Genomic DNA, 25,519 nt, shown 5'->3' on the forward strand with positions numbered 1-25,519 from the left:
AAAGAAAATGTAGCTTGATTAAAAGAGCCTTGAGTGGCATAACAACCAGAGGAAATGCAAATATTGATTTGAAGAAATCAGTACTACAGTGCATTTTGAGAAACTTGGGTAAATTTAAACATGGATTGGATGTTAGGTAAGATGAAAAGTTATTGCTATGAAAAGACTATGATAATTAATGGAGGAAAATTTGATTAAAAAGCCACACATATGGAATGCACTCTTAAAAAATAAATATATTATCTTCGTACATATATGCATAAACAGAATATCTGGAAGAATGTGCAGATGTTCAGTAGGATTTTAGGAGTAGTGATATAGGCAGAGAGCATATGGTCCCACTATATTTTAGTAAGATAAAGTTTGGTTATTTGTGCTTTCCAACTTTCTATTATACAATGCACACGTATAACTTTGTTAATAACAAAAGGCTAATTCCAGTTTAAAATGTGATATTAAAGATTTTATAAATTGTATAAATTTATAAATTTTTATTAAATCTTTTTTGCTTATACATTTTTTATTTTTCCATTTTATTATTTTTTATTCTTTCTTATCACAGTTAACAGGACATAATTAAATTATAGTACACAGATTGAGTGGGCTATTTTAATATTTCAATCTAATAACCAGATGTGTATATATTTTGGGCTTATATTATTTTTTCTTTCCAAGCATGTTGATCTATCACTGGTTAATTATTGCTTCTTCACAATTTGACATTTGCTTTGCTGTTCACTAGCTGCTTTATTTGGGGGTGCTTCATTGAATTACTATAGATTAGGAATAAAGATTCCCAAGGGAATTTTCAAAAAGTTACTAATATTTTTCCTAGGATATGCAAAAATGGTTTTATTGAGAAAAAATTCAAAACAGTCATAGATTTTAATTATCTCCATAATCTTCTGAAATATTTCCTCATAGAAACAAAAACTTTCAGGAGGGAAAATTTTGTATCTCTAAAATTTAACTAATCATAATTAATTTTACGCTGCCTTTTCCCAGAAATATTTCAAGAGACTTAATAGAATATACAAAACATGACAGAAAATAAATCATAAAATAAATGTGGGAATAAAAAATTTAAATGCCAATGTTGAGTAAAAAGAACACAGAATAAATTTTAAAATGCTTAGAATAAAATCCATATAATTAATAAATATAATAATTAATTTTGCTAAATGTCAATTAAACAGTCAATAATATCCATGAAGTGAAAGTGAATCAATCACTCTTAATTCTAAGATTAGATTAGTAATTCTCCTGAGATATTGGTAAAGAGATGCTTGTGAAGTATGAACATCATTTTCAAGGATATATGAGCAAGATGTTATTTCTCATTTTTACATTATCTAGCTTTTTAAATTGGAAACACTTCTTTTGAGGGCTTCAGAAATTCACAACTGTATTCCCATTTTCCAGAGTATTTTGGTTTTATAATCTGTTAAGGTACTGCATGACTATTAATGCTATTCATGTGACTTTCAAGGAAGCAGAAAAACTAAGGTTAAAATTTTGTAGCTTTAAAAAAACTCTTCAGTTTAAAAATTGAAGAATGGTTATATTATGTATATGAGTAAAATCCATGAGCAATCTTTCATTGATATCTTTAAATGTGTATATAGCTCTATTTTTTTCGAAAAGCACACATTTTGTGAGGAAAATTGACTTTTTTTCAGTAGAGAATTGTAAGCCTTTATTGCTTTCAAGCGAAAACATATTTATTGCATTTTGTCATATGTTGGCTATTTTGCTGGGTACTGAGAATCCAGTGGTGAGAGGACACTTGAACCAGTGAATTCTAATATGGCACATTCTTGAAAGGCGTTTAGATGCCCAAGTAATCAATACTAAGCAAACTCCCTGGTTTAGCTATTAACTGCTGTGGTTTAATGTTTGACAATATACAAGCAAACTTGGAGCAGTGATAAAATAATACACAGATCTCTTATGTTCCTAATGAGGAAGAAAGGCAGCACTGACTCTGATATTAATTTGGTATTAATTCAGCATTTGCTTTTGACATTTAGAGCATAGAGAGGGCACTTTTCATCTTTAACTCCCACCAGTGGCTGGTACACGGAGCTGTTCTTTTCTTTTTCTATTTTAACAGAATCAGAGCAATGGTAAGCTTTGATATACTGGTTTGAATTTGGAAAAATCATCTTCTTCAGAGTTATCAAATAACTCACTCAGTGGAGAATACAAAAAGTGAGCCAAAAGCCAGGGAAAGAGCTAAGAGCTTGTCAGTCCCTTCAAAGATTAGAATCTCTGGCCTCCTTTGAAAGTTTCTGTCCATTCTTAAAAAGAGTCATATCATTTTAATACCACCATGTCACTATCTCTAGTAGCAATATAGAAATCACAACAAACGTTTTGTATCCCAGCAACCTTATCATCAAATACAGGGGAAGTGTGTGCGTGTGTGAGAGAGAGAGAGAAAGAGAGATGGTAAAAGAATGCGGAAGAAAGTAATAATTGAGGAGAAGCAATAGGAGACTCTAATTTTTTGAGTAAGCTGAGCAATTAATTTAGTTGGACTTGAGGCCTAGATGTCTGATCCTGGATAGACCTGCTATTTGGTTAATTTGAACTCACTTGATTAGTTAAACAATATATATACAGACTGATACATGTCAATTCACACCCTAGTGTCGACAGCATACATTTTGGCAGTCTGTGTTCGAGGGGTCGCATGTGACCGGGGCATGGAAACAGCTGTGGTTGAATAGGCTTTCCTTGCGGAATAAGAATAGCTCCTCTCAGGTCCAACATCTGTTTGGGAGAGATAAACATAGTGATATAAAAATAATTATGGCTCAGTAAATTTTGGGAAAATGTAGTTATATATTCTTCTCTCAAAGAGGCAAGAATATAAATATTTTAAGAAGGAATCATCTAAGAACCCTAGAAGAAAGTCTGAGTTTCAATCTAAAAGTTGCTTTTAGATTTAAAATTCAGCCAAGTAATTTCCTTTTTATTTTTTTTATGAAAAGAGAAATTTCCTAGTTTTTTTTTTTAGTAACACATTACATTCTTTAACAACAAGGGTACATTTGATTTGACTCTGCATCTACTTCTCTGTTTAACTCTAAATATAAATTTAGTCGGTTGTGTGAAATGAGATATATAAGATAATGACACATTGAAATAATCATTATCTATTTGGGTATTGAACACAACTGTATCTGCTTTCCCCACCCCACCCCCCACCTTTTTCAACAAATATATCTCTAACTGGATAGTAAGGTTCTAGTATTACAAGTCAGTTGTCCTTGAACAATGGAAATCTCTAATGGTAATAGATAAGTATCAAGCTATCAATATTACTTTGGGCTGGTGAGATGTGTTTCCATTAGGTTGGGAAAAATAACACTGGAGGCAAGGAAGTGTGCTATTTTATTTTGTCCTTACCTTTGAAGAGGTACAAGCAGCATGTGAGGATAGCACCAGCCAAAAAACAACCCAAAGAACCAGCCATTCCAAGCCAACAGGACCAACCAAATTTATATTGGATGCCAAGAAATATATTGTGGAAAACCAGAGAAGAACGTTCTACATAAACATCAACAGCATACCAAACAGAGCCAATTATTCCTGGAGCACCTGAAAGAAATGGAAATTGCTAAAAATAATTCATGTCTTTTCCAAATATAAATCCAAGAAGATTAAGTTATTCTATTGTATTGTACTTAAGAGTATTCTATCATGTTGTATTTAAGAGTAGTCTATGACTCCCCTGACCCACCACCCAGACCCATGATTGAAATTACGTCAACTACATAATCAGCATCTGTAATTTTAGTGATTTGGGGATAAAAACAAATAACTGAAGTAGAAATTGAAAATTTATCTACCACACCCACCATGTAAGAACAGACTAAATATTTTGTTTATTTCAAATAAAATTTAATCCTCACAGATTTGTCTTTCTGAAAATTGACTGGTTTGAAATGATGCAACTAGAGTCCTTTCACATGTATAAATTACAGGTATAAATTGCATGTCAGGGCTCAGATGGAAGAAAATATCATGGGCAGTTGTAGAACAAAAGATATATGAAAATAGTGTTTCTGAAATCTGTAAGCCCCCAAGAAACTCTCACCTTTTTTCCTAGTAAGTCTGTGATTTCCATTTAAGTCACAATTTCATTGCACTCTTTTCACAATTATTTAATGCAACAAGTTTAAGAAGGACCTGATTGTGAACACATAGTAACCTTTAGAATACAGGACATAAATTACTATATCTTTTCTATAATACTGAAACATATAGGTTTAGCATGAAAATTCTTTTTTTTTTTTTAAGTTAAAACAGATGTCATACTAATTTCAAATAGTAATTCCAAGGCTTTGGTCATCTTGGGTGATTTAATTCAGTCATCTCTTTAGCCATTCCTGCAGGAATTTTCTTCATTGACTTATTTTTCTTTAAATTTAGTTTTGATATTTTATGAAAAATAGAGTAGATTATCTAGTGATGTCTTAAAAAGAATTCTAGAACAAAATTGCATAGCATTAAATGATGTTTAAATTTGTTAGATAAAGTACATTGTTACATACAAAAGGTTTATGTTTTCACTAAGCTGGATATGGGAATAGATATTTTGAAAAGAAAAAAAAAAACTAATAAATTATTGTGACTTTTTAGTGCAAGCTAAGGATCCTTAGCGCCTTGTGTGAAAATATCAGGGAGGTCCCATTTTTTACCATGTGATGGGTGAGACTTTCTGCTATGAGCTTACTCTGCCCACTTTGGGATCTTTACAGCAACAATTAAGAATGGATACTATTGCTGGGGCTCTACCCTAATTTGCAGACCAAAAAAAGGAGACAGATTAAGTTAACTGGCATAAAGTCCCACATTACACATATATACATATCTCCAAGTATTTCTAGTTTTAAAATTCTCATCAATTTACCCTTCACGTCCCAGTCAGGTTCCCACTTAAATTTGCTTTGGTGACTGTTTGCTGCTATCAAAAAATAAGATGGTTTTCAATTTTCCTACATTTTGGTTTTTTCATAGTGCACTTACTCTCAATTTGCATTATAATCCAAGAAAGACACTGGGTTTTATTTAGGATGACTAATTTGAAATTAATGGCTGACCTCAGGAAAATATCAGTTTTGCTGTTTCACTAATAAACCCCATATAAAGTGCATCTTGATTTATTGTTTTTTAGTCTTGCTTGACTTATGTCTTCAGAAATCCACTTATTCTCTGCTTAAGTAAAGATAAGATCATACTTGTTTATTGTTACAGATATGATCATATGAGTTGGCACATGAGAAAAGTCTAATATAGAACTTGATACAACTTCAGTTCAGTTCAGCTCAGTTCAGTCACTCAGTCATGTCCGACTCTTTGCGACCTCATGAATCGCAGCATTCCAGGCCTCCCTGTCCATCACCAACTCCTGGAGTTCACTCAGAGTCACGTCCATCGAGTCCCTGATGCCATCCAGCCATCTCATCCTCTGTCATCCCCTTTTCCTCCTGCCCCCAATCCCTCCCAACATCAGAGTCTTTTCCAGTGAGTCAACTCTTCGCATGAGGTGGCCAAAGTACTGGAGTTTCAGCTTCAGCATCATTCCCTCCAAAGAAATCCCAGGGCTGATCTCCTTCAGAATAGACTGGTTGGATCTCCTTGCAGTCCAAGGGACTCTCAAGAGTCTTCTCCAAAACTACAGTTAGAAAGCATCAATTCTTCGGCTCTCAGCTTTCTTCACAGTCCAACTCTCACATCCATACATGACGACTGGAAAAACCATAGCCTTGACTAGACAGACCTTTGTTGGCAAAGTAATGTCTCTGCTTTTCAATATGTTATCTAGGTTGGTCATAACTTTTCTTTCAAGGAGTAAGTGTCTTTTAATTTCATGGCTGCAGTCACCATCTGCAGTGATTTTTGGAGCCCAAAAAAATAAAGTCTGACCAGTGTTTCCACTGTTTCCCATGAAGTGATGGGACCAGATGCCATGATCTTCGTTTTCTGAATGTTGAGCTTTAAGCCAACTTTTTCACTCTCCTCTTTCACTTTCATCAAGAGGCTTTTTAGTTCCTCTTTACTTTCTGCCATAAGGGTGGTGTCATCTGATACAACTTAGGTCATTGCAAAGAATTGGTGAGGATGTGTACAGGCAAGGTGGTGGCAGCTTGGGGCTTACTTTAGGATTTAACTTCAAGAATAATCACCAAAAAAGTTTTTAAAAACTTAAAGCTTTATATATTTTTTAAGTGGTTAAAAATTGTTTGAGGACATCAAAAACCTTGATTGGGGATATTAGCCAAAGATTAATATCTAATTACAAAACTAAGGAAAGCAGGGTTGGTGGATGTGCTCCTTATTCCTTCATTCTAGAAAAGCAAGTCACATATGATCCTAAAATGAACTCCTTCAGAACAACACCCTTCTTCATCCCAAAACCTTAGTTGAGTATCTTTTTCCCCATCACTAGTCCAGATAAGTACCTGCTACTAGTAATGTGGTTCCAGCAACAAAGCTGAGGCGGACTTTGATGTATGGCTCGTCAGGGAGGAATTTCACGCAGTCAAGTCCAAGGAGCAGGGTAATAAATCCAAATCCAGCTAGAATATCTGCAGTAATCATCAGCGCCCGAGTTACCACCAGCTTCACTAGAAGATTAGAGCATGTGGTTTCAGCATAATCAGAGGAAGGAGACATGTTAATACATAGAGGTGCACCAAAGAAAAAAAAACAACTGCATACGTCAACACATGCCCAGTGAATACAATCACACTTTAAACGTGCATGAACTTGAAAATAAATACTCTTACTTAATTTTTTGATAAAATTCAAAAGTATTATAAGACTACTGACATTAATTGTTTAAACAAACATTATTTGTTTAACCACTGCTTATTATGATCCTGTTGGCCTCTTAGCAAAATGCCTGGCATATGGCAGAGACTAAATAACTATTTCTCTTTTTGCCTCCTGTTTGGAATGAGTCTTGTTCACAAGTATTAGCTGAAAGCTATATTGAAAGTAGAGTATTTCTTCTTCCAAAGATATCCAATAAATATTCAGTAAATAATTAATCACTATATTTGTTTTAATTTTTATTGAAAAAGTGTAAATAATTGGTTAAATTTTAATATAGAGGAGAAGAATAAAATATTTCCAGATGTCTCATGCCAATTCAGGTGGAAGCCATCAGCAGATCTTTAGAAGAAGGAACTTCTGTTATTAAGTAGACTATTTCTGTAAGCCAGAATCATATTTTCTTTTAATTCCTTTATGTTGTGACCCCTCTTGGCCAACATTCTGCATTAATCTATCCACCTTGTGTTGTCAACTGCACATATTTTAAAGCCATCACCAATGAGAATATTTGGCAGAAAATCTAGAAAAGAGAAGATCAGGTAAATAGAAGTGGAATAGTAGCAGTCATCTGTAATGGGAACATCAACTGTGAAAGTTTCCTCAATTGTGAGTCCCAGTGATACTAAATTAAAACTAGGATAATGTTACCACTAATGGAGGATTAATTATCTGAAGTCGGAACTATTGGTACTTTAGCTGGCTAGTAGAGAGGAGTAATAAAATTTATTGCTTTGATGTTATAGTAATTATTTTACTTTCATAGTGATTTGGGGTTTCATTTTATTGAAATAATTTTTTCCCCAATGATGAGACCACTTTAGGGCCTACTTAGTTATAGACTGCCTGTAAAAATGTGGCCAATCTTCCTCATTTCAAATATAAAATATTTTCGTAATCCTTCTAAGAGAGGAAATCAATGCATAAAATCAATCTATACCTTAAAAGGTGAATATTTAAGATATCAAAAAGTGATGATATTTTTAAAAATTTGACTCAAATTTAGGCCAAATCTGAGTTTCATTTTTTTTTCAAAATTGAAGAAAGAGAAAAATATGTAACTTGTTAGGTTGATAGTTTTTATATTTCAACAGATCTCCTTGATCCACAAATGGTATATACAAATAAGCCTCCTGTTCAGCACTCCAGACCAAGTGGTCCCACACTCTAGAGTATTTCCCTTGAAGTTTTGTAAGTCTCCTTTGAAACTTAGGTCAACAGGGCCAGGATTGTCATCTGGATAGAGTGCCCTGAAATCACTGTGGGCCCTGGTCTTCCCCTGTCTGACCTAAACTCCTATACAAAGTGTGTTTCAGACGCTCCGTGGAACTTGAGGACTCACTCCTGTGGTGTCACCCAATAACCATATAACTAATCCAGTTTCAAGAAGGCAGCTCTGCAAGTATGTTGCTAATGCTGGCCCGTCAGGAATCTCCTTTTGCAGACTGTCTGGGATTGGGCTACCAGAATATTGAAGGGGTGAGATGGATTCAGACTAACAGTATCAACAGAGTCCTAAAAAATGCCTCTGAGTCTAAATACCCTAAGTAGGCCAGAGCAATGAGAAAGCTGATCTAATTGTGATTGTATAAAAGATATCAAAGACTAAAAATAAAATCCTACTCTCTTATAGGTAACATCGTTAACTTAGAGGATACAGCTCATTAGTTTCTTAGAACAGATTTTTATTTCTTTTGTCTTTAAGCATATGGTAGAATTTTTAAAGAATATTAAGAGATTTTTCAGGATATTTTTAAAAAGTAATAGATAAAAATATATCAAGAGGAAAATGTGAAGTAGTATAGGCAAAAGATACAGGACCATTTTAAAGTACAAACAGTGGCTTTCTCTGTGTAGTAGGCTTATGAATGATTTTATTTTCTTCTTGCATAAATATACATAGCAATATTTTAAAAGTTGGAAATATTGTATCTTTCTATGTTCTTCTCAGCTCTAAACGTAGCCCTGAATTTCTAGAATAACCTAGTGTTCACATGAACACAAATGTCCATTCCTAGACTAAATCATGCTTCTTTCTAGGTTAGTGCAAGGAAAAAGAGAAAACATAAAAGATTTTTTTTTTTTTACCAAAAAAGTGAAATAAAAGCCTTATGAATTATGTTAAAAAGTATTCCAGTCACTCAAATCCTAAATGGCAGAGAATGCTGTTTTTAGAGTGCAACTCCTTTTAAGTGCTTTTTCCTGGACTGAAATAGCTGTCCTGGGGAAAAGTCACATTCTAAGGGTTTACTTTTCATTTATCTTAAGAAAAGAAGTTGCCATGTTGTACCACCACCCATCATTTTATTTGAAAGAGACTAAAACAAATTTAATTTAGTGACTACACCAGTACTTTAGCACAATTTGATGTTCTAAGTAAATAAATAAATAGTATGGAGAAGAGTGGAGAGAAATCAGTAATTAGGCTTTTCAATCTGTGAAGTCTCTATTCATAGAAACAAGGGCCTTGTTAACACCTAATTATAATTTAAAGCTAAAGGTAGAGAAGATGAAGGAACTGGCTTTTTGTATCTGCTAAGAATGTGTCACATATCTGAATTTTTTTCATTCCCTGATCCCACAGTCTGTGTCTCTTTGCCTATCTCTTTGTCGCCCTATCCTTCTGTCTCTGTATCTGCCCCTCTGCCTCGACCTTCTCTCTTTCTTAGCAAATCATTCACTGAAATATTGTAAATTTTCTATCTGACCTAAGTCATTGCTAAAAGACTTCTCTGAAATCTTTTCATCTAACCTATCAACTCTAATCATAAAAATCACTGCCCTTAAAGAATTAATTTCATTTTTTAATTGTTTACTAAGAGCCTACTGTGTATAAGGCACTATAACAGACTGTTTGTGAGATAGCAGAGCTGAATAAGGTAACAATTTTACCCTAAAAGAATTTATAAATAGATGGGAAAAGATTAAATATGCTAACAATGCTTCAATTCACATTTCAGAAATAATAAGCTAAAATTTTAATCGAAACATTTAGACCTGAACAGAACCTTACTATAGTATAGTAGAAGACAAAAACACATCATGGAAACCTGAGTTCAATTTCCTTTGGTCTCCCTGCCCTGACAAGGAGGGATGTGTAAGGCATACGTACAGGAGTGCTCAGCAAGTATAGAATCATACTCATCACAGGTGCGAATTCCATCAAAAGCGTTTGTGACACACTCCCACCAGAGGCCTCGACATTTTGTGCTCACCTAGATGTTGGAGAAGACAATATGTGAAACAGCCAGGCAGACACACTTCAGTTTACCTTGATCAAAGGAAGAACTTGGCTGTTATGAGACTAATAGCAAAGCACAGTGCTTACAAGCACTGCACACATTTCATTGACAACAAACACCATACATTCTAGAGTATTTTCTCTTAAGCACTAACAATAAAGACTTTTCTCAACAGAAAGTAAACTTATTTCCTGATTTGGGAGTGGAGGGGGAGTAAGTCATGCTGAAGATGGATAAAATCAGAATTAAACACATTCAGATGCCTATGGTTGGCTCCATCTTCAAGTCGATCTAATCTGGCAGCACTTCATTTTGCTATGCTGACATTTACTCACCAAAAAAAAAAAAAATCAATATAACAATAGATGATCACTGTTGACATCTTGAATCTATTAGGAATGTACATTAGTTTTTCTTCATCATGAAGATGAATCCCATGAAGAAACACGTTATTATACATGAAATTCATAGATTTAAAATAATGGTCAAAGAAAGTTATACATGAAGACAACAATAAATGAAATATAAAGACCACATGACTTCCCCCTTGCTCGACTGACAGACTACAAATGCTTAAGCTATGATGTGGATGTAAACAAACTGAACATTAATTTCATAAACCTGACAGCTGTAAACCACTACTACTTAGAAATGTTGTACAGATGATTCTAAATATCCACTTTAAAGCTAAAAGGTAGCAGTGTCCTGAAACTTCTCATACTTTACAAGCTGTAAGTCAAAATAGATTTCCTAGAATTATAAACATGCCAACAGGAAATGTTTTCAAGTATTCTTGACAGAACTGTTGCATATGGAACAGAGCTAATATGATTGCTTATTCTGATTCAATTACAGATTCACATTATTTTGGCAATCTGGGAATAGTTTAGTAAGATTTAACCAAAAATTATCTTGGAAAATGAAAGCTTAAAATTTTCCTTAAAGAAAGAATAAATAACAGAGCAAAGTGGGAAGAGAAATGAAAGGCAGGGAGATTATAACTGATGTGGAGAAGAAAGGAATATAGAACATTTTTATTTGCAAAATAAAATTATATCAGAGGATAACTGTGCTATGAAACTCCCTGCCCCATGTTCTGCTTTGAAGTTGTTTGTGCAGCAAATAAGACTTCACTACTGGCTGAAAGTGAAGTCCCTCAGTCGTGTCTGACTCTGTGCGACCCAATGGACTATAACCTGCTAGGCTCCTCCATCTGTGGGATTCTTCAGGCAAGAATACTGCCATGGGTTGCCGTTTCCTTCTCCAGGGGACCCTCCTGACACAGGGATCAAACCCGGGTCTCCCACACTGCAGGCAGACTCTTTACTGAAGTGACTTTGTACACACATCTGATCTGAGACACCACAGAGACTAATAATTTAATACAGAAAATTCATCTTATGAAATCTAATATATGTTTCTGAAGGAGGATTTGTACATACAAAGTTATATGAAAAATGAAAGTGTTAGTTGCTAAGTTGTCTGACTCTGCGACTCCACAGACTGTAGCCCACCAGGCTCCTCTGTCCATGGAATTCTCCAGGCAAGAATACTGAAGTGGGTTGCCATTCCCTCCTCCAGGACATATTCCTGATCCAGGGATCAAACCTGGGTCTTCGGTGTTGCAGGCGGACTTTTTACTGTTTGAGCCACCAAGGAAGCCCAAAGTTATATACACATAAAATGTAAACTATAACTGACAAAACAGACTTTAAATTGACACTCATTACTTGTGTTGTTTCTTTGAGCAAGATCTTACCTTTTTGAACCTCAAACTCCTTGTCTTGGTGGCTCAGAGTTTAAAGTATCTGCCTGGAATGCTGGAGACCTGGGTTCGATCCCTGGGTCAGGAAGATCCCCTGGAGAAGGAAATGGCAACCCACTCCAGTACTCTTGCCTGGAGAATCCCATGGAGGGAAGAGCTTGGTAGGCTACAGTCCATGAGGTCGCAAAGAGTCGGACACGACTGAGTGACCTCACTTTCACTTTAATGCTAAAGTGACTATAAGAATTAAAAATTACAAAACATACATAGTACAAGTGATTTGCTCAATAAATGATAAAATTTGTAAAGTACTTAAACATCATAATAACCTGAGTAGTGACTAAGTTCAGCATTACTAATGAACCATAGGAAAGTTGAGAAAAGTAGATGTAATTGGTTGAATGGCAACACCTGGCCCCAAATGTGACCATGTTCTAAACCCCAAAACCTGTGAATGGGACCTTATTTGGAAAAAGGAACTTTGCATATGTAGTTAAATTAAGAGTTTTGAGATAAAATCATCTTCAATTACCAGGGTGGCCCTAAATCTAGTGACAAGTGTCCTTATAAGAGACACACACATGTACACGAGGCTATATTCAAAATAAGTAACCAACAAGGACCTATTGTATAGCATATAGAACTCTACTCAGTTATGTGCCAGCCTGGATGCGAGGAGGGTTTGGGGGAAAAAGAATTCATGTATATGTATGGCTGAGTACCTTCCCTCTTCACCTCAAACTACCAAATATTGTTAATTGGCTATATTCCAATACAAAATAAAAAGTTTAAATTCTGAAAAAAAGAAGAGAAACGCAGAGGAGAGACAGAAAGAAGAGAAGGAGGTCATGTGACCACTGAGGTGGACTTCGGAGTGGCTCAGCCTCATGTCACTGAATGCCTAGGTCATCAGAAGCTGGAAGAGGCGAGGAATGCATTCATTCTCTTCTAAGAGCCTTCAGAGGCAGTGCAGCCCTCCCAACACTTTGACTTCAAACTTCTGGCCTCCAGAACTGCAAAAGAGTAAATTTCTCTTGTGTTAAGTCAACAAAATGTGGTAATGTGCTATGGCAGCCTGGGGAAATGGATATAGTAGAGATGGTTTGTACTAAACTATCATAATACAACAGAAAAAAAGCCTTCTCATAGCCTTTTACTGGTTGGAGTCTGAATGAACAGAAACACACTGGATCTGGTTCATTACAACCTGAAGTAGGTTATGTGGACCTGAAGTCACTATTCTAATAATCAGAGATTGACTAATAATCTCCAATTTCCTGCTAACTCAGCTACTAAAATGAACTAATGAAATCTAATTTAGTCATTCTATGTGAGGTATTTAGAAAATGAGATGAAATATATATTTGAGGATACTTATTTTAAGCTAAAAAGTATTTTTTTTCTTGCCAAAATAATCCAGTAGTGCTGTCATTTTTCAAGGCTATTGATCATTTACCTGCAATAACCGTATTTAGAAAAGCAATGAGCTCATTAGGGGAAACAAGGAATCCAATTTCATTAGGTATTAATGCTTTAGGGCACAATATTAGATTGTTTGGTATTCACACTCAGTCAAGGTACGTGAGAATAGTGGCTGTAATTAACTAAACTTCTGTGTTAATATAGCACTTACTGGAGACACTCTTAAAGGTGCCTTTGTGCACAAAAAAACAAGGTTAAAAGACTGTAGGTTATTTATCACATTTAGGAAAGCCCTCCTTGCCTAAAATTTAGAGTCTTCACTAATCCTTCTGTTGTATAATGTCTTATTAAGAACTCTCTAAAAGGCACAAGATAAGTGAAAGTGTTAGTCACTCAGTTGTATCTGGCTCTTTGAAACCCCATGGACTGTAACCTGCAAGGCTCCTCTGTCCATAAAATTCTCCAGGCAAGAATATTGGAGTGGGTTGCCGTTCCATTCTCCAGGGGCTCTTACCAGCCCAGGGATTGACCCTGGGTCTCCTGCATTGCAGGTAGATTCTTTACCCTCTGAGGAAGGCAAGCAACTCTATAATTCTTAAAGTTTTAAGAAAAGGTTCTTGTAAAGCAGACTGATGCTTAAAATATTATGGTTAATATTTCTTAAAGGGCAAAACTGTGGTGTTGGAGAAGACTCTTGAGAGTCCCTTGGACTGCAAGGAGATCCAACCAGTCCATTCTAAAGGAGATCAGTCCTGGGTATTCTTTGGAAGGAATGATGCTAAAGCTGAAACTCCAGTACTTTGGCCATCTCATGCGAAGAGTTGACTCATTGGAAAAGACTCTGATGCTGGGAGGGATTAGGGGCAGGAGGAGAAGGGGACAACAGAGGATGAGATGGCTGGATGGCATCACGGACTCGATGGACGTGAGTTTGAGTGAACTCTGGGAGTTGGTGATGGACAGAGAGGCCTGGTGTGCTGCAATTCATGGGGTCGCAAAGAGTCGGACATGACTGAGCGACCGAAATGAACAGAATTGAAAGGGCTAAAACAACATTAACTATAATCTTATCTCACAGTGTTGTCCAAAATGGACAATTCCAGATTTAAGCTTTGTCCTGTTAACATGTGATCCATATATTAATAGATAATATATAAAATAAAAGCAGTAATTTTTATTTATATCAATTTTTATTTTTTTAATTATAAAAGTATGATAACACATTTACAGAAGACTTGGAAAATACAGAACAAGGTTACATGTAGTGCCACTATATGCTACCATTATCTTTTAAGTAGATAAATTAAGATTTTTAGTTGGAGTTTCAATATCAAATTCTAAAATTAACAGAATGAATCTAGAGAGAAGTAGAAGGATAGAATAGATCTGAAAAGCACTGTAAACCAATTCAACACAATTAAGATTTATACAATTTCTACACAACAGTAGAATACAAACTCTATTCAAGTTCCCATAGACTGCAAGCTAGGAGACACTGGAACGTATCTGAGGATGTAAAACAAGGAGCAAAAATTTCATGGTCTAAAGGCACTGAAATCATTACAGAGCCTGTTCTCTTATTACTGTGGAATTATGATATAAATCAATATCAGAGATACTTGAAAATAACCCACATATTTTCAAGTGTAATGTGACATTTGCCAAGAAAGATCTTTGACTTAGCCATTGAAAGCCTCCATAAAGTTAAACTGATAAACAACATAGAGGGCGATTGCAAAAAGAAAGCATTTACTTTTCTGTAAATAATGTTTTCCCTGGTTTGTTTTTCACTTTTTAATTTTATTTTTAAAGGGTTTTTATTTTTATTATTTATTTATTTGGCTGTGGCACATCTTCCATCTTTGTCACGGCATGTGGGGTCTAGGTCCTTGGTCAAGGATCCAACCCATGGCCTCTGTGTGAGGAGCGCAGAGCCTTATCCATGGGACCACTAGGGCAGTCTTGATACTTGATGAATTTTTATATCATTTCAATGAATAGCTGTTGATCCTGAAGTGAGGAGAAGTCAGTTTACCCAAGGTGTGACAGTAAAAGTACAAGACACAAATATGAAGCCAGCATAAATTTCTTAATATGTATTATTTGCCAACAGTAAAACATAAAGATTTTATAAGAGTACAGATTTCTGGCCAATCTGGCCACCAGGAATTCCTAGTTCCATGTAACAACAATTAGCAAGAACTGAGTGGTTCTTCAAATTTCTGCCTATCATTGAAAACTTGCCTCAAAAGTATGCCTTCTTCCATGAGATTCTCCCAGTCTCTCCAGCTGGAGTTAATGTCTTCTTGGATCCCACAGCAACCTCTCCATATTTCTATAGCATTTATACTGTTGCATTACCTTTTCATATGCATTTATGTGCATCAGTCTCCCGAGTCTGTCTTTCAGACTATGTTCATTCATTCAATGTCTGCCCCATGTCAGTCAACCAGCTAATGCTGAGGATACACCAATGACCAAGACAGGTATGGCAGCTTGCTTCAAGGAGCTTACAACCCCTGCTCCTCAGTGTATAATAGATGCTCAGTAGATATTTACTGAGAGAAAATATTTGTCAATTTATTTTTAATCCATACACATTAACTCTCATTTCAAATTTGCCATGGAAAATGGTTACTGAAACATTAGATGTACAATTGATGCTTAATATGTCCTTTCAGCTTGACTGGATAGAGTAGAAAAGTCAAATCCAGGAGTCTAAGAACTATTACTGAGATTAGGAGTTTATACTGATTGGATGTCAGCCTGGACCCTATCTACTCAATTGACTCTGGAAATTATTTACCATGGTGGTAAGGATGAACAGGATACCACATAGACAAGACTTAAGGAAACTAGATTGATAATCTCTCTTCCATTTGAGTATGAAAGTCAAAGTGAAGTTGCCCAGTCATGTCTGACTCTTTGCGACCCCATGGACTGTAGCCTACCAGGCTCCTCTGTCCATGGGATTTTCCAGGCAATAGTACTGGAGTGGATTGCCATTTCCTTCTCCAGGGGATCTTCCCAACCCAGGGATCGAACCAGGTCTCCTCCATTGTAGACAGACGCTTTACCATCTGAGCCACAGGGGAAGTTGAGTATATAATGGCAAAAATTAATTCCTTAATCCTGGGATTTCTTATTCTAAACTCTTTAGCAGTTTCCCATTAAGGCATCTCTATCCTAGTCTTTGCCAGTTTCTCTTTTCTCATCACTCTGTGTTTCAAGCAGCAACACACAATTTTGCCTACATTCTCTTTTTACTACAGTTTTGCGTGTGTGTCTTGCCTCTATATATTTTATACATCTTTTGAGAAGAGACAAACTTAAAATACTTTAATTTACATTTTTCATATGTAGTAATTATACACAGCAAGTTAGTAAATATTTATCCTTGGCTGACCACTATCAAACAAGATTTTTCTTTTTCACTATGCATTATGTTATAAATGCATATGAATTGGGATTTATGTGTAAATATAAAATATAGGAAGAATAATGCACTAGCCAAAAGAAAACTGGGATAAGTCATGAAGATATATTCTTTTAAAAACCACGATAAAATAGAAACTTATAGTTTCACACCACTTTGCCAACCTCATGCTAGTGTATTGCAATTTTGAAGATGCAACTTACTGGTTTCCAGTACTTACTTGAATATATTTATTAAAATGCAAAAGTTTTAATAATACTATAGTAAACAACGTTTTCTAAAACATGAAACATTTTCACTTTGAACAAACATGGCTTTTGAATTTTTTCATACTAGAGTTCTGAACTTTTAATTTTTATATTTTATTTTCTTTTTCTTACTATTCTAGGGCCTAAAAGAACACAAGACAGGTATTTATAAGGATGAGGAAGCAAGATTAAAATAAACTTAATAAATGTCATCTTTCCCTTCTACTCCATTTACATACCATGAATTTATTTGCTAAAATACGTTTGGTTAACTCTGCTTACTTAGCTGTGAAGCACTGGCTAAAGCTATAAATGGCAAGAATGGGACAATGCAAACTTAGTTGGTAAAATATAATGTCTGTGGTCTTCATGATAATATCATCTAATTTACATATATGGACTATATAAGTATTTTCATTGTAATATGTATTGTTTAATTTAAGCCATATATTTAATCATTTTAGAATGTTTTCCTTATGAAAGAATGGTATCTTAATTTTGCAATATTTACTATCCAGTGACAGAGATCACAATTTATGTTGAGTGAATTATTATAAAATATTAATTTCCTTTTATATCTCTCCTTTTTTTCATTTCTTTCCGCCTTTGAAGCACCAGGAAGAAAGGCTATATTTTCTAGATGGGAATACTCTCTTCACTAATTTTATTATACATCTCAGGGGACTGGATCTTTATTGTTATCTGATTAAAAAGAGGAACGAGATCCACATATTGGAAAAATTTAAATTGCAACAAGATAAAAAGTCTTGCCTAAGAAAAAATAATGATCTTTCTACAGAGATACTTCTTATTCAATGTGAGATTTCCAAATAGTACTTCATATTTTATTTCATTTATTTATTCATTCTTTTAGTGAGTGTGTCAAGTATCATAATAGGTACCCATTCGGTTTATACCAACAAATACCTCCTAAGTTCGCATTATTTAGAAGGAGGTGCTAAGAACTGTAGGAGACAATGAGGCAAATTAAAGAGTATTTGTAGCCTCGAATGTCTGCTGAAGGAATTGGAATCAGTTAGAAAGTACAACTAGTATAGAAATAATCAGAGTATATGCTAGTTATAGTAATTTAAATATTTACTTTATATCTGAAAGAATTGTAGCATGATTAATGCTTGTCTTATTTCTGAAAATTGTCTTATGTCTTAAAGAATTGTAGCATCATTAATGCAAATGGAAATCCCAGGGGAAATCTGGTTATGAAGATAAAATGAATCCAAACATGGATTACCTTTCATTTGAGGTCATAAAATTTTAATCATAGCATTGCTTGGTATATAGCAGATCTTCTCAGTAAATAACTAAGAAAAGTTGAACTGAAAAATTAAAAAAAAATCTTGTGAAAACATTTTTTATTTTTGATAATTGAGAGACCAGTAACTTTGTAGAGAAGCTACTTTTCAATTTCACTATGGATAACAGTTAGAACTGGACATGGAACAACAGACTGGTTTCAAACAGGAAAAGGAGTATGTCAAGGCTGTATATTGTCACCCTGCTTATTTAATTTCTATGCAGAGTACATCATGAGAAATGCTGGACTGGAAGAAACACAAGCTGGAATCAAGATTGCCAGGAGAAATATCAATAACCTCAGATATGCAGATGACACCACCCTTATGGCAGAAACTGAAGAGGAACTCAAAAGCCTCTTGTTGAAAGTGAAAGAGGAGAGTGAAAAAGTTGGCTTAAAGCTCAACATTCAGAAAATGAAGATCATGGCATCTGGTCCCATCACTTCATGGGAAATAGATGGAGAAACAGTGGAAACAGTGTCAGACTTTATTTTTTTGGTCTCCAAAATCACTGCAGATGGTGACTGCAGCCATGAAATTAAAGAACGCTTACTCCTTGGAAGAAAAGTTATGACCAACCTACATAGCATATTCAAAAGCAGAGACATTACTTTGCCGACTAAGATCCGTCTAGTCAAGGCTATGGTTTTTCCTGTTGTCATGTATGGATGTGAGAGTTGGACTGTGAAGAAGGCTGAGCACCAAAGAATTGATGCATTTGAACTGTGGTGTTGGAGAAGACTCTTGAGAGTCCCTTGGACTGCAAGGAGATCCAACCAGTCCATTCTGAAGGAGATCAGCCCTGGCATTTCTTTGGAAGGAATGATACTAAAGCTGAAACTCCCATTCTTTGGCCACCTCATGCGAAGAGTTGACTCATTGGAAAAGACTCTGATGCTGGGAGGGATTGGGGGCAGGAGGAGAAGGGGACGACAGAGGATGAGATGGCTGGATGGCATCACGGACTCGATGGACAGGAGTCTGAGTGAACTCTGGGAGCTGGTGATGGACAGGGAGGCCTGGTGTGCTACGATTCATGAGGTCACAAAGAGTCGGACACAACTGAGTGACTGAACTGAACTGAACTGATGAATAATGAAGAATTACACATAATAACATATTAATAATGTTATTAATTCACAATTTATTTTCTTTTAAAATGCATTTATAGAATACTTATGCTATTTTGTCTTTATTCTCTGCCTTATTCTCCTAGTTTGACAAAAAGGGAACAATCATAGAAACTAAAATGGAAAAACCAACAGCTCAGAGAAATAAACAGAATTTGTCCAACAGAATCAATAAAGAAAATAGGAACAGAACTTAAATCTCATATTTTTCCCTTCAGTGAACATTCTACAAAATGTCATCTCCTCCTCCAGAACAAAAACAAAGCAATAAACTGCAGATAGATGATAATATATCTAACATTCATTGACTGATTCATATTTGCCTGGTACTGTGGTAAATACTTTAGATACATAGGCTCATTTAACCCTCACAAGACACTTATGATGTGCATATCATTATTCTTCCTTTATAGGAGAGGAAATGTGGTTTTATAAAAACATTTGTCTAAATTCACACAGTTATTGCCTGGCAGGTTGAGATTTCATCTCAGGTCCTTCCAACATCAGGTTCAACCTGTAAACATCCACCCAGAAAGCATGACCTCTCTGGCCCTCACAAGGTGCTGTGCAACAATCTAAGTGAAAAAGAAATGGCATGGTGTAGGAACATTTCTGCTTAATAACTTTTGCATAAAGATTAATCTTCTTCCATTTAAGGTCGAGGTGAATGATTCCATCCTTCCTTCCGTTGATCCAAAACAGGAAAGTGGATTTCAAATTTTACTTCTCCTTGTGCATCAGCCTTGCAATCAATTATCAATCCCACCAATTCAAGTTCTTTAGCTTCCCGTATCTTCACAACTTTTAATGCTTGGTGCCACACTAGTTTAGATTATCAATGTTGTCCTCCTGTTCTATGGCAAAAGCTTCCTAATTGGTCTCCCTGTAATTCATTTTACCTTTTCTAATCCTTACATTAGCCAGAATGATGGATTTTTCTAAAACACATATATATGTTTGCTTAGAGTGAACCACTTTTGTCTATGATATAAGATCTATGGTAGTGGTTTAGATCAGTTGTGTCTGACTCTTGCAACCCCGTGGACTGTAGCCTGCCAGCCTCCTCTGTCCATGGGATTTCCCAAGCAAGAATACTGGAAAGGGTTGCCATTTCCTTCTCCAGGGGATCTTCCCAACCCAGAAATCAAACCTGAGTTTCCTGCATTGCAGGTGGATTCTTTACCAACTGAGATAAAGAAAAGCCTCATATAAGAATTATATTTTACATGAACACAAATCCCTTGATGATCCAGTACCTATATTCTTTCCTTACACTGGAAAGTCTTTCCATGCTGAAATATGTCCAAAGCCATTAACATACAGCATTCTCATACCTAGATCCCTGCCTATATCATATCCTGTGCTTGCAATATTCTCTTCTTTTTCTGGCCCTTTCACCTGTTCCTCTAGTCTGGATTGGATACTTCTGGGTAGCCTTCACTGATTATTCATGATTGAGTGAGCTGGCCACTCAGAGGTACCTGTAATCACAGCGTTCACTGGCCATAGCATACTGTGTCTATCAGCTCACCCTTCTGTCTCTCCCAATACGCTGGGAGAAATGTAAGGAAGATCCAAGACTCATCCTCTTTCATAACGTGTACCCACTACAGTATCAGGTAGACAATAGGTATCAAAGAGCATTTGTGGAATGATAGATGATAGAAAAGAAAAATGGGAAGCACAAATAGAGGGGATAAAGAGACAAAGTAGAAGAGTAGGGGAGGGAAAAAAAGATGAAAAGGGAAGTAGAGCATAAAAGACTTTTTAAAAGAGAGGAAAAAAGAGAAGGGGAGAATGAAATGAGAGGAGGAAGAAAGAGAAAGAAAGGAGGGAGGGAGGAAGAATAGAAAGGAAAAAAATACGGATGGAAGGAGAGTGGGAAACAAGAAGAAAGAACATATGAAGCTACAGAAAAAGGAAGACTATTAGCATTAGATTTCCTAGTGGAAATTTCTGGGGAGGCCGTAGATGCCATTGGTCCTCCTGTGTTGGCTGGCCATCTCTCTGGAAGACATAGTCATGTCTCTAGACAGAGTCATAGCCAGGGAGTTCTGATGTTGAAGGATATAAGACTGAAAATGACCTTAAAACAACTGAATTCGACTTCATGTTCATACTTGAGGAAACTGGGCCCAAGACACGAGCTGCGACTTGCTCAGTAGAAGACAGTTAAGATGCAAACACAGGCTACAAAAATCTCAAAACCCAAGTTCTTGTCACACTGCAGTGTTTCCAGGACACATGTGGCCCAAGAATGAAGGAGGAGCAGCATTATGGCTCAGGACCCCTGCTGCCTGACTTGGGGCTGTGCGCGACACAATCCCATGTGCTTTTTTCCTAATGTTTTTATTTATTTATTTTTTATATTGGAGTACCGTTGATTAACAGTGTTAAGCCGGTTTCAGGAATATAGCACAGTGATTCAGTTATACATACACATGCATCTATTCTTTTTATTAACTCAAAGAACTTTTCTCTTCAGGGCAGGTGTAAATAAGACAAAATACTATTTTGTTGTATTTTGAGCATTCTCTAGTAAGGCAAAGGGGTATTTGAGCTTTATCTGCCTCCTGCTCCCTGTTACTCACATTTGTTCTGTATTTTTGCTATTTGTCCTCTCTCAGAAGACTTGTGCTGCCATTTCTACTTTTTGAAATCCTTTGCATCTTTTTGAGGCTTTGTTCAATGGCTTTTACTCCCTAAGGCTTGCTTCAATGTCCCTGACAGGAAATAATCGCCTATCTTCTTTGTTCCCTTGGTACTTCATTTCTTTCTCAATATGAGTTGGCCTCTGCCCTTTATTACAGTTTCATGGCATCTTTGTTCCTAAGTGTATACTCATGAAAGGTAGGACCTGCTCTTGTTTTATCTTTGCCTCCCCTAGTAGGATTAGCAGAGCACCTTTTTACATGCATACATTTCATGTTTATGTTATCCTGAACTGTAGCATCCATTTTCCCACTTTGATGTCTTCATCACAATAAAAGATTAACAAAGTTAAAAATTCATTATATCCCTTCTTGTTCAAATTTTCTATGGCTATGCCTTTTTTTTAAAGCACTTTTATTGTGTCAACTTCTTTTTTTCCAATAGTTGTTTAAAGTGAGTTGTTAATATGGACCAATTATATATGTATATATATCCATGAGAAGGAAGCAAAGAGGGAGAACAGTATAATTGTCAGTGAGTATCATATTGACGCTTATGGAAAATGTTATGACTTTACATGTTGCCAAATGAAGGAGCAATTATTATGAGAGATCCACAAAATATTGACAAATAAAGAGACTGTTGGAGAGAAATTTTAAAGGTTCTTAAAATGGGAAGTCTTCTTAGGGAGTGTTTATTATGATACATTTCAGGTACAAGATATATGAAAAAAGCTAGGAACTACTAACTATAGTCCAAAGTTTGCAAGGATTTACTGGAGGGGAGTAAACTGGACTGCTCATTGCATTCATTTTCACTAGAAGTGTTCTTGCACAGAACAGATGGCAGATTGTTTGTATGTACTGAGATGAAATCAAGGAGACACTTTAAGTGCTAGGACTTCCAATCTATCTCAGCAAGGTCTGACCCTTTTAAAATTTTTATTTCTTATCAAGTGAAGTTAGCAGTTCCATCAGCTTAAGGGGAAAGATTTTCAAGTTGATTTAGAAAATATTTTAAGAATATTTTTAGATGTGATTTTGCATATTTTTAAAAAAGTAATTTTAAGTGTGCTCAAGTCCAGCATATTTTTGTATTCATCACCTAGTACTGACAGTCCATATTCTAGCAAGCTAATGGTAGCAGAATGTTTCTATCTGTACTTTCTGAGTACTGTTGAAAGGAGAGTTTTTTATTTCAGTCACCAGTTATGGGCATGGTCAGACAATGCACCCTGGACTAACATATAACAGACATCCTTTATAATATTTCAATTCTATTACAATTTTCAGAAATATAATTTTCAAGTGCTAGCTAAAGAAATACTTAAAACTCTATTGGCTTTGAAGTGCCATGTAGGAGTCAGAGGAAATTTAAAAGAAAGAAAAAATAAATAAAACAGAAACATAATAATACACAGAAAAACAGAGAGATTATTACTTTCCATCTGAAACTCCAACATGAGAGTTTAACAAATAAAATTAGTAGAAAATATAAAAACTTGCCCTCGGGTATCTTTCTTAAACTTCATAAAGTTACAGCATTTGTTAGAGTAAACTGTTCTCTTCAGGATGTACACAGGAGAACATAGTGGGTTGCTATATATTCTTTATTTGAGTTCCCGATACAGCTTCTTTTTCTTACCTACACTTTTTGAGGCCTTGCTAATGAATAGTTCTGAAGAATTGATTTTTACCTCTTTCAGATTCTTATAGCCACTGAAAAAAATTCTAAATTTCAAAATTACTTCATTCAGAACTTCTCTAGTGACAACAACAAAATTTTCAGATATGAACCGCTCACTCATCTCTTGGACGAACATTAGATTCCCAAGAGCAACTCATTTTTAAAAGAGGGTTTCTTGAATCCATATCTGTCCCTGCACTTTGGGACACACTGGAAAGATCTGGTTTCACGTGGAATTTTTTATCCTATTTGGGAACTCCTTAAAAGGACATTTTTTTCATTACACAGTAATTGGGTAGGTTTTATATGACTTGAGTTTAATCACTTGATCAACTTTTAGGTGTTCATTTCTTAAGAAAGTCTATCACATTACCCTTAATGCTATATTCAAGATTAGCAAATTTCTATTTGTGAGGAAGGATGTTACTGGAATGTTATTCAATTGGGTATACACAGCAGTGGAAGAGGTGGTTCTGGAAAGCTTATATAATTATGCTCGTATGAGTTTATCTTTATTAAAAAAGGGAGATTATCCAGTTACCTCATCTGTAAAATGGGATAACAATACCTACCCCATAGATGAGCTGTGTGTATTAAATAAGTTAATAATGTAAAGACTTAGTAAGTACCAAGTAAGGAATAAGTCTGTCCACTTTGGCTAGTACTACAATCACTAGTCCTAGAATGTAATGTGACAGGGGGCTTAGAGAAAAGTTGGACAGACTTGGGTCAGTGAAAGAATCTACTGACTTCTTACCTCCAGGGAGTCATCTGCATTCACCATCCAACAGTCTGTCCAGGTGGCCACAACCAAGAACCCAGCGGAGAAAAACGCAAAGAAGCAGGCAACATACTGAAGAAGATCCCTCATTCTAGCGAGCAGACTGTCTGGAAAGGACACATGGGAAGCTGCTGGCCCTGGGCCCAGTCTTCTGTGCTTCTGGTTCCTGGGGATGTTGAAAATACTGCTCTTTTCCTTTTCCTCGCTCCCCGCTGCAGGTGTCTTAACAAACAGGCTGCAACCCACAGAGGGGTCTTGGAGGTCATTATCTGCAGCAACCAGCCTCCAATCAGAAGCCAGGTCAGTGAAAGGACTGAGTGTGTTTTAGGTGGGGGAGAAAAAGAGACCTGTTCATGGTTTCTGCACAGACCGTGGGCTAATGGGAGATGATGGTCACAAGAAGCACGTGCCAGCGTCAAGATGGAGAGAAGGAAGAAGGGTTACACCCCATGCTGACGCCTGTAAACTGATCTTTCTCAGGCCCTCCAGGGAAAGTGAGCTATTCTCCTCCTCCCCTCAGTAAGGGGGCTACACGGTTGACCAAGCGCTATTTTATTATTAGGACTATTTTAATATTCGCTAACTACCTAAGACAGGCTACTGGTGAAACTATGCCAACAAGGGCTTGCTCAAGGGAGTTTGCATTCCAAAGTGCTGGGCAGAACAGCCCATAAAGGGTTCCCAAGCACCTGGGCCCCAGGTAGAGCCATGGCTCCTAACCTTTTGACATCATTCAGTGGGAAAGAGTACGCATTTTAATCCAGACAGCTCAGGGTATAAATCCTTGTTCTGAAGTTTATAGGCTGAAGGCGCTTGGGCTCCAGTTTCTGTAAAATGAGGATATTAATACAAGCAGACATCATGACGTGCTTGGGAAAACAAAATAATATTGTGTCTGTAAATCATTTATAATAGTGTCAGACAAAATAGCTAAATGGTAAATATTAACATGACCAAGAATTCCCTATATGATTACTTTTTCCCCATAAACCAAT

The 25,519-nt window shown here is 36.0% G+C and overlaps 1 protein-coding gene across 1 annotated transcript; it reads right to left on the minus strand.

Annotated features, from left to right (window-relative positions):
- Window positions 1–1,630: 1,630 nt before the first annotated feature.
- CLDN16 (claudin 16) lies at window positions 1,631–25,002 on the minus strand. Its single transcript, XM_069557753.1, has 5 exons — window positions 24,501–25,002; window positions 9,959–10,061; window positions 6,474–6,638; window positions 3,415–3,606; window positions 1,631–2,775 (listed from the first exon to the last, which is right to left on the minus strand). Exons 1-5 carry the CDS (start codon window positions 24,612–24,614, stop codon window positions 2,642–2,644), a joined length of 708 nt encoding a protein of 235 aa, XP_069413854.1. The 5' UTR covers window positions 24,615–25,002; the 3' UTR covers window positions 1,631–2,641.
- Window positions 25,003–25,519: the final 517 nt, after the last annotated feature.

The sequence above is a fragment of the Ovis canadensis genome, chromosome 1, assembly GCF_042477335.2.
Source record: "Ovis canadensis isolate MfBH-ARS-UI-01 breed Bighorn chromosome 1, ARS-UI_OviCan_v2, whole genome shotgun sequence".
Taxonomy (NCBI): Eukaryota; Metazoa; Chordata; class Mammalia; order Artiodactyla; family Bovidae; genus Ovis; species Ovis canadensis.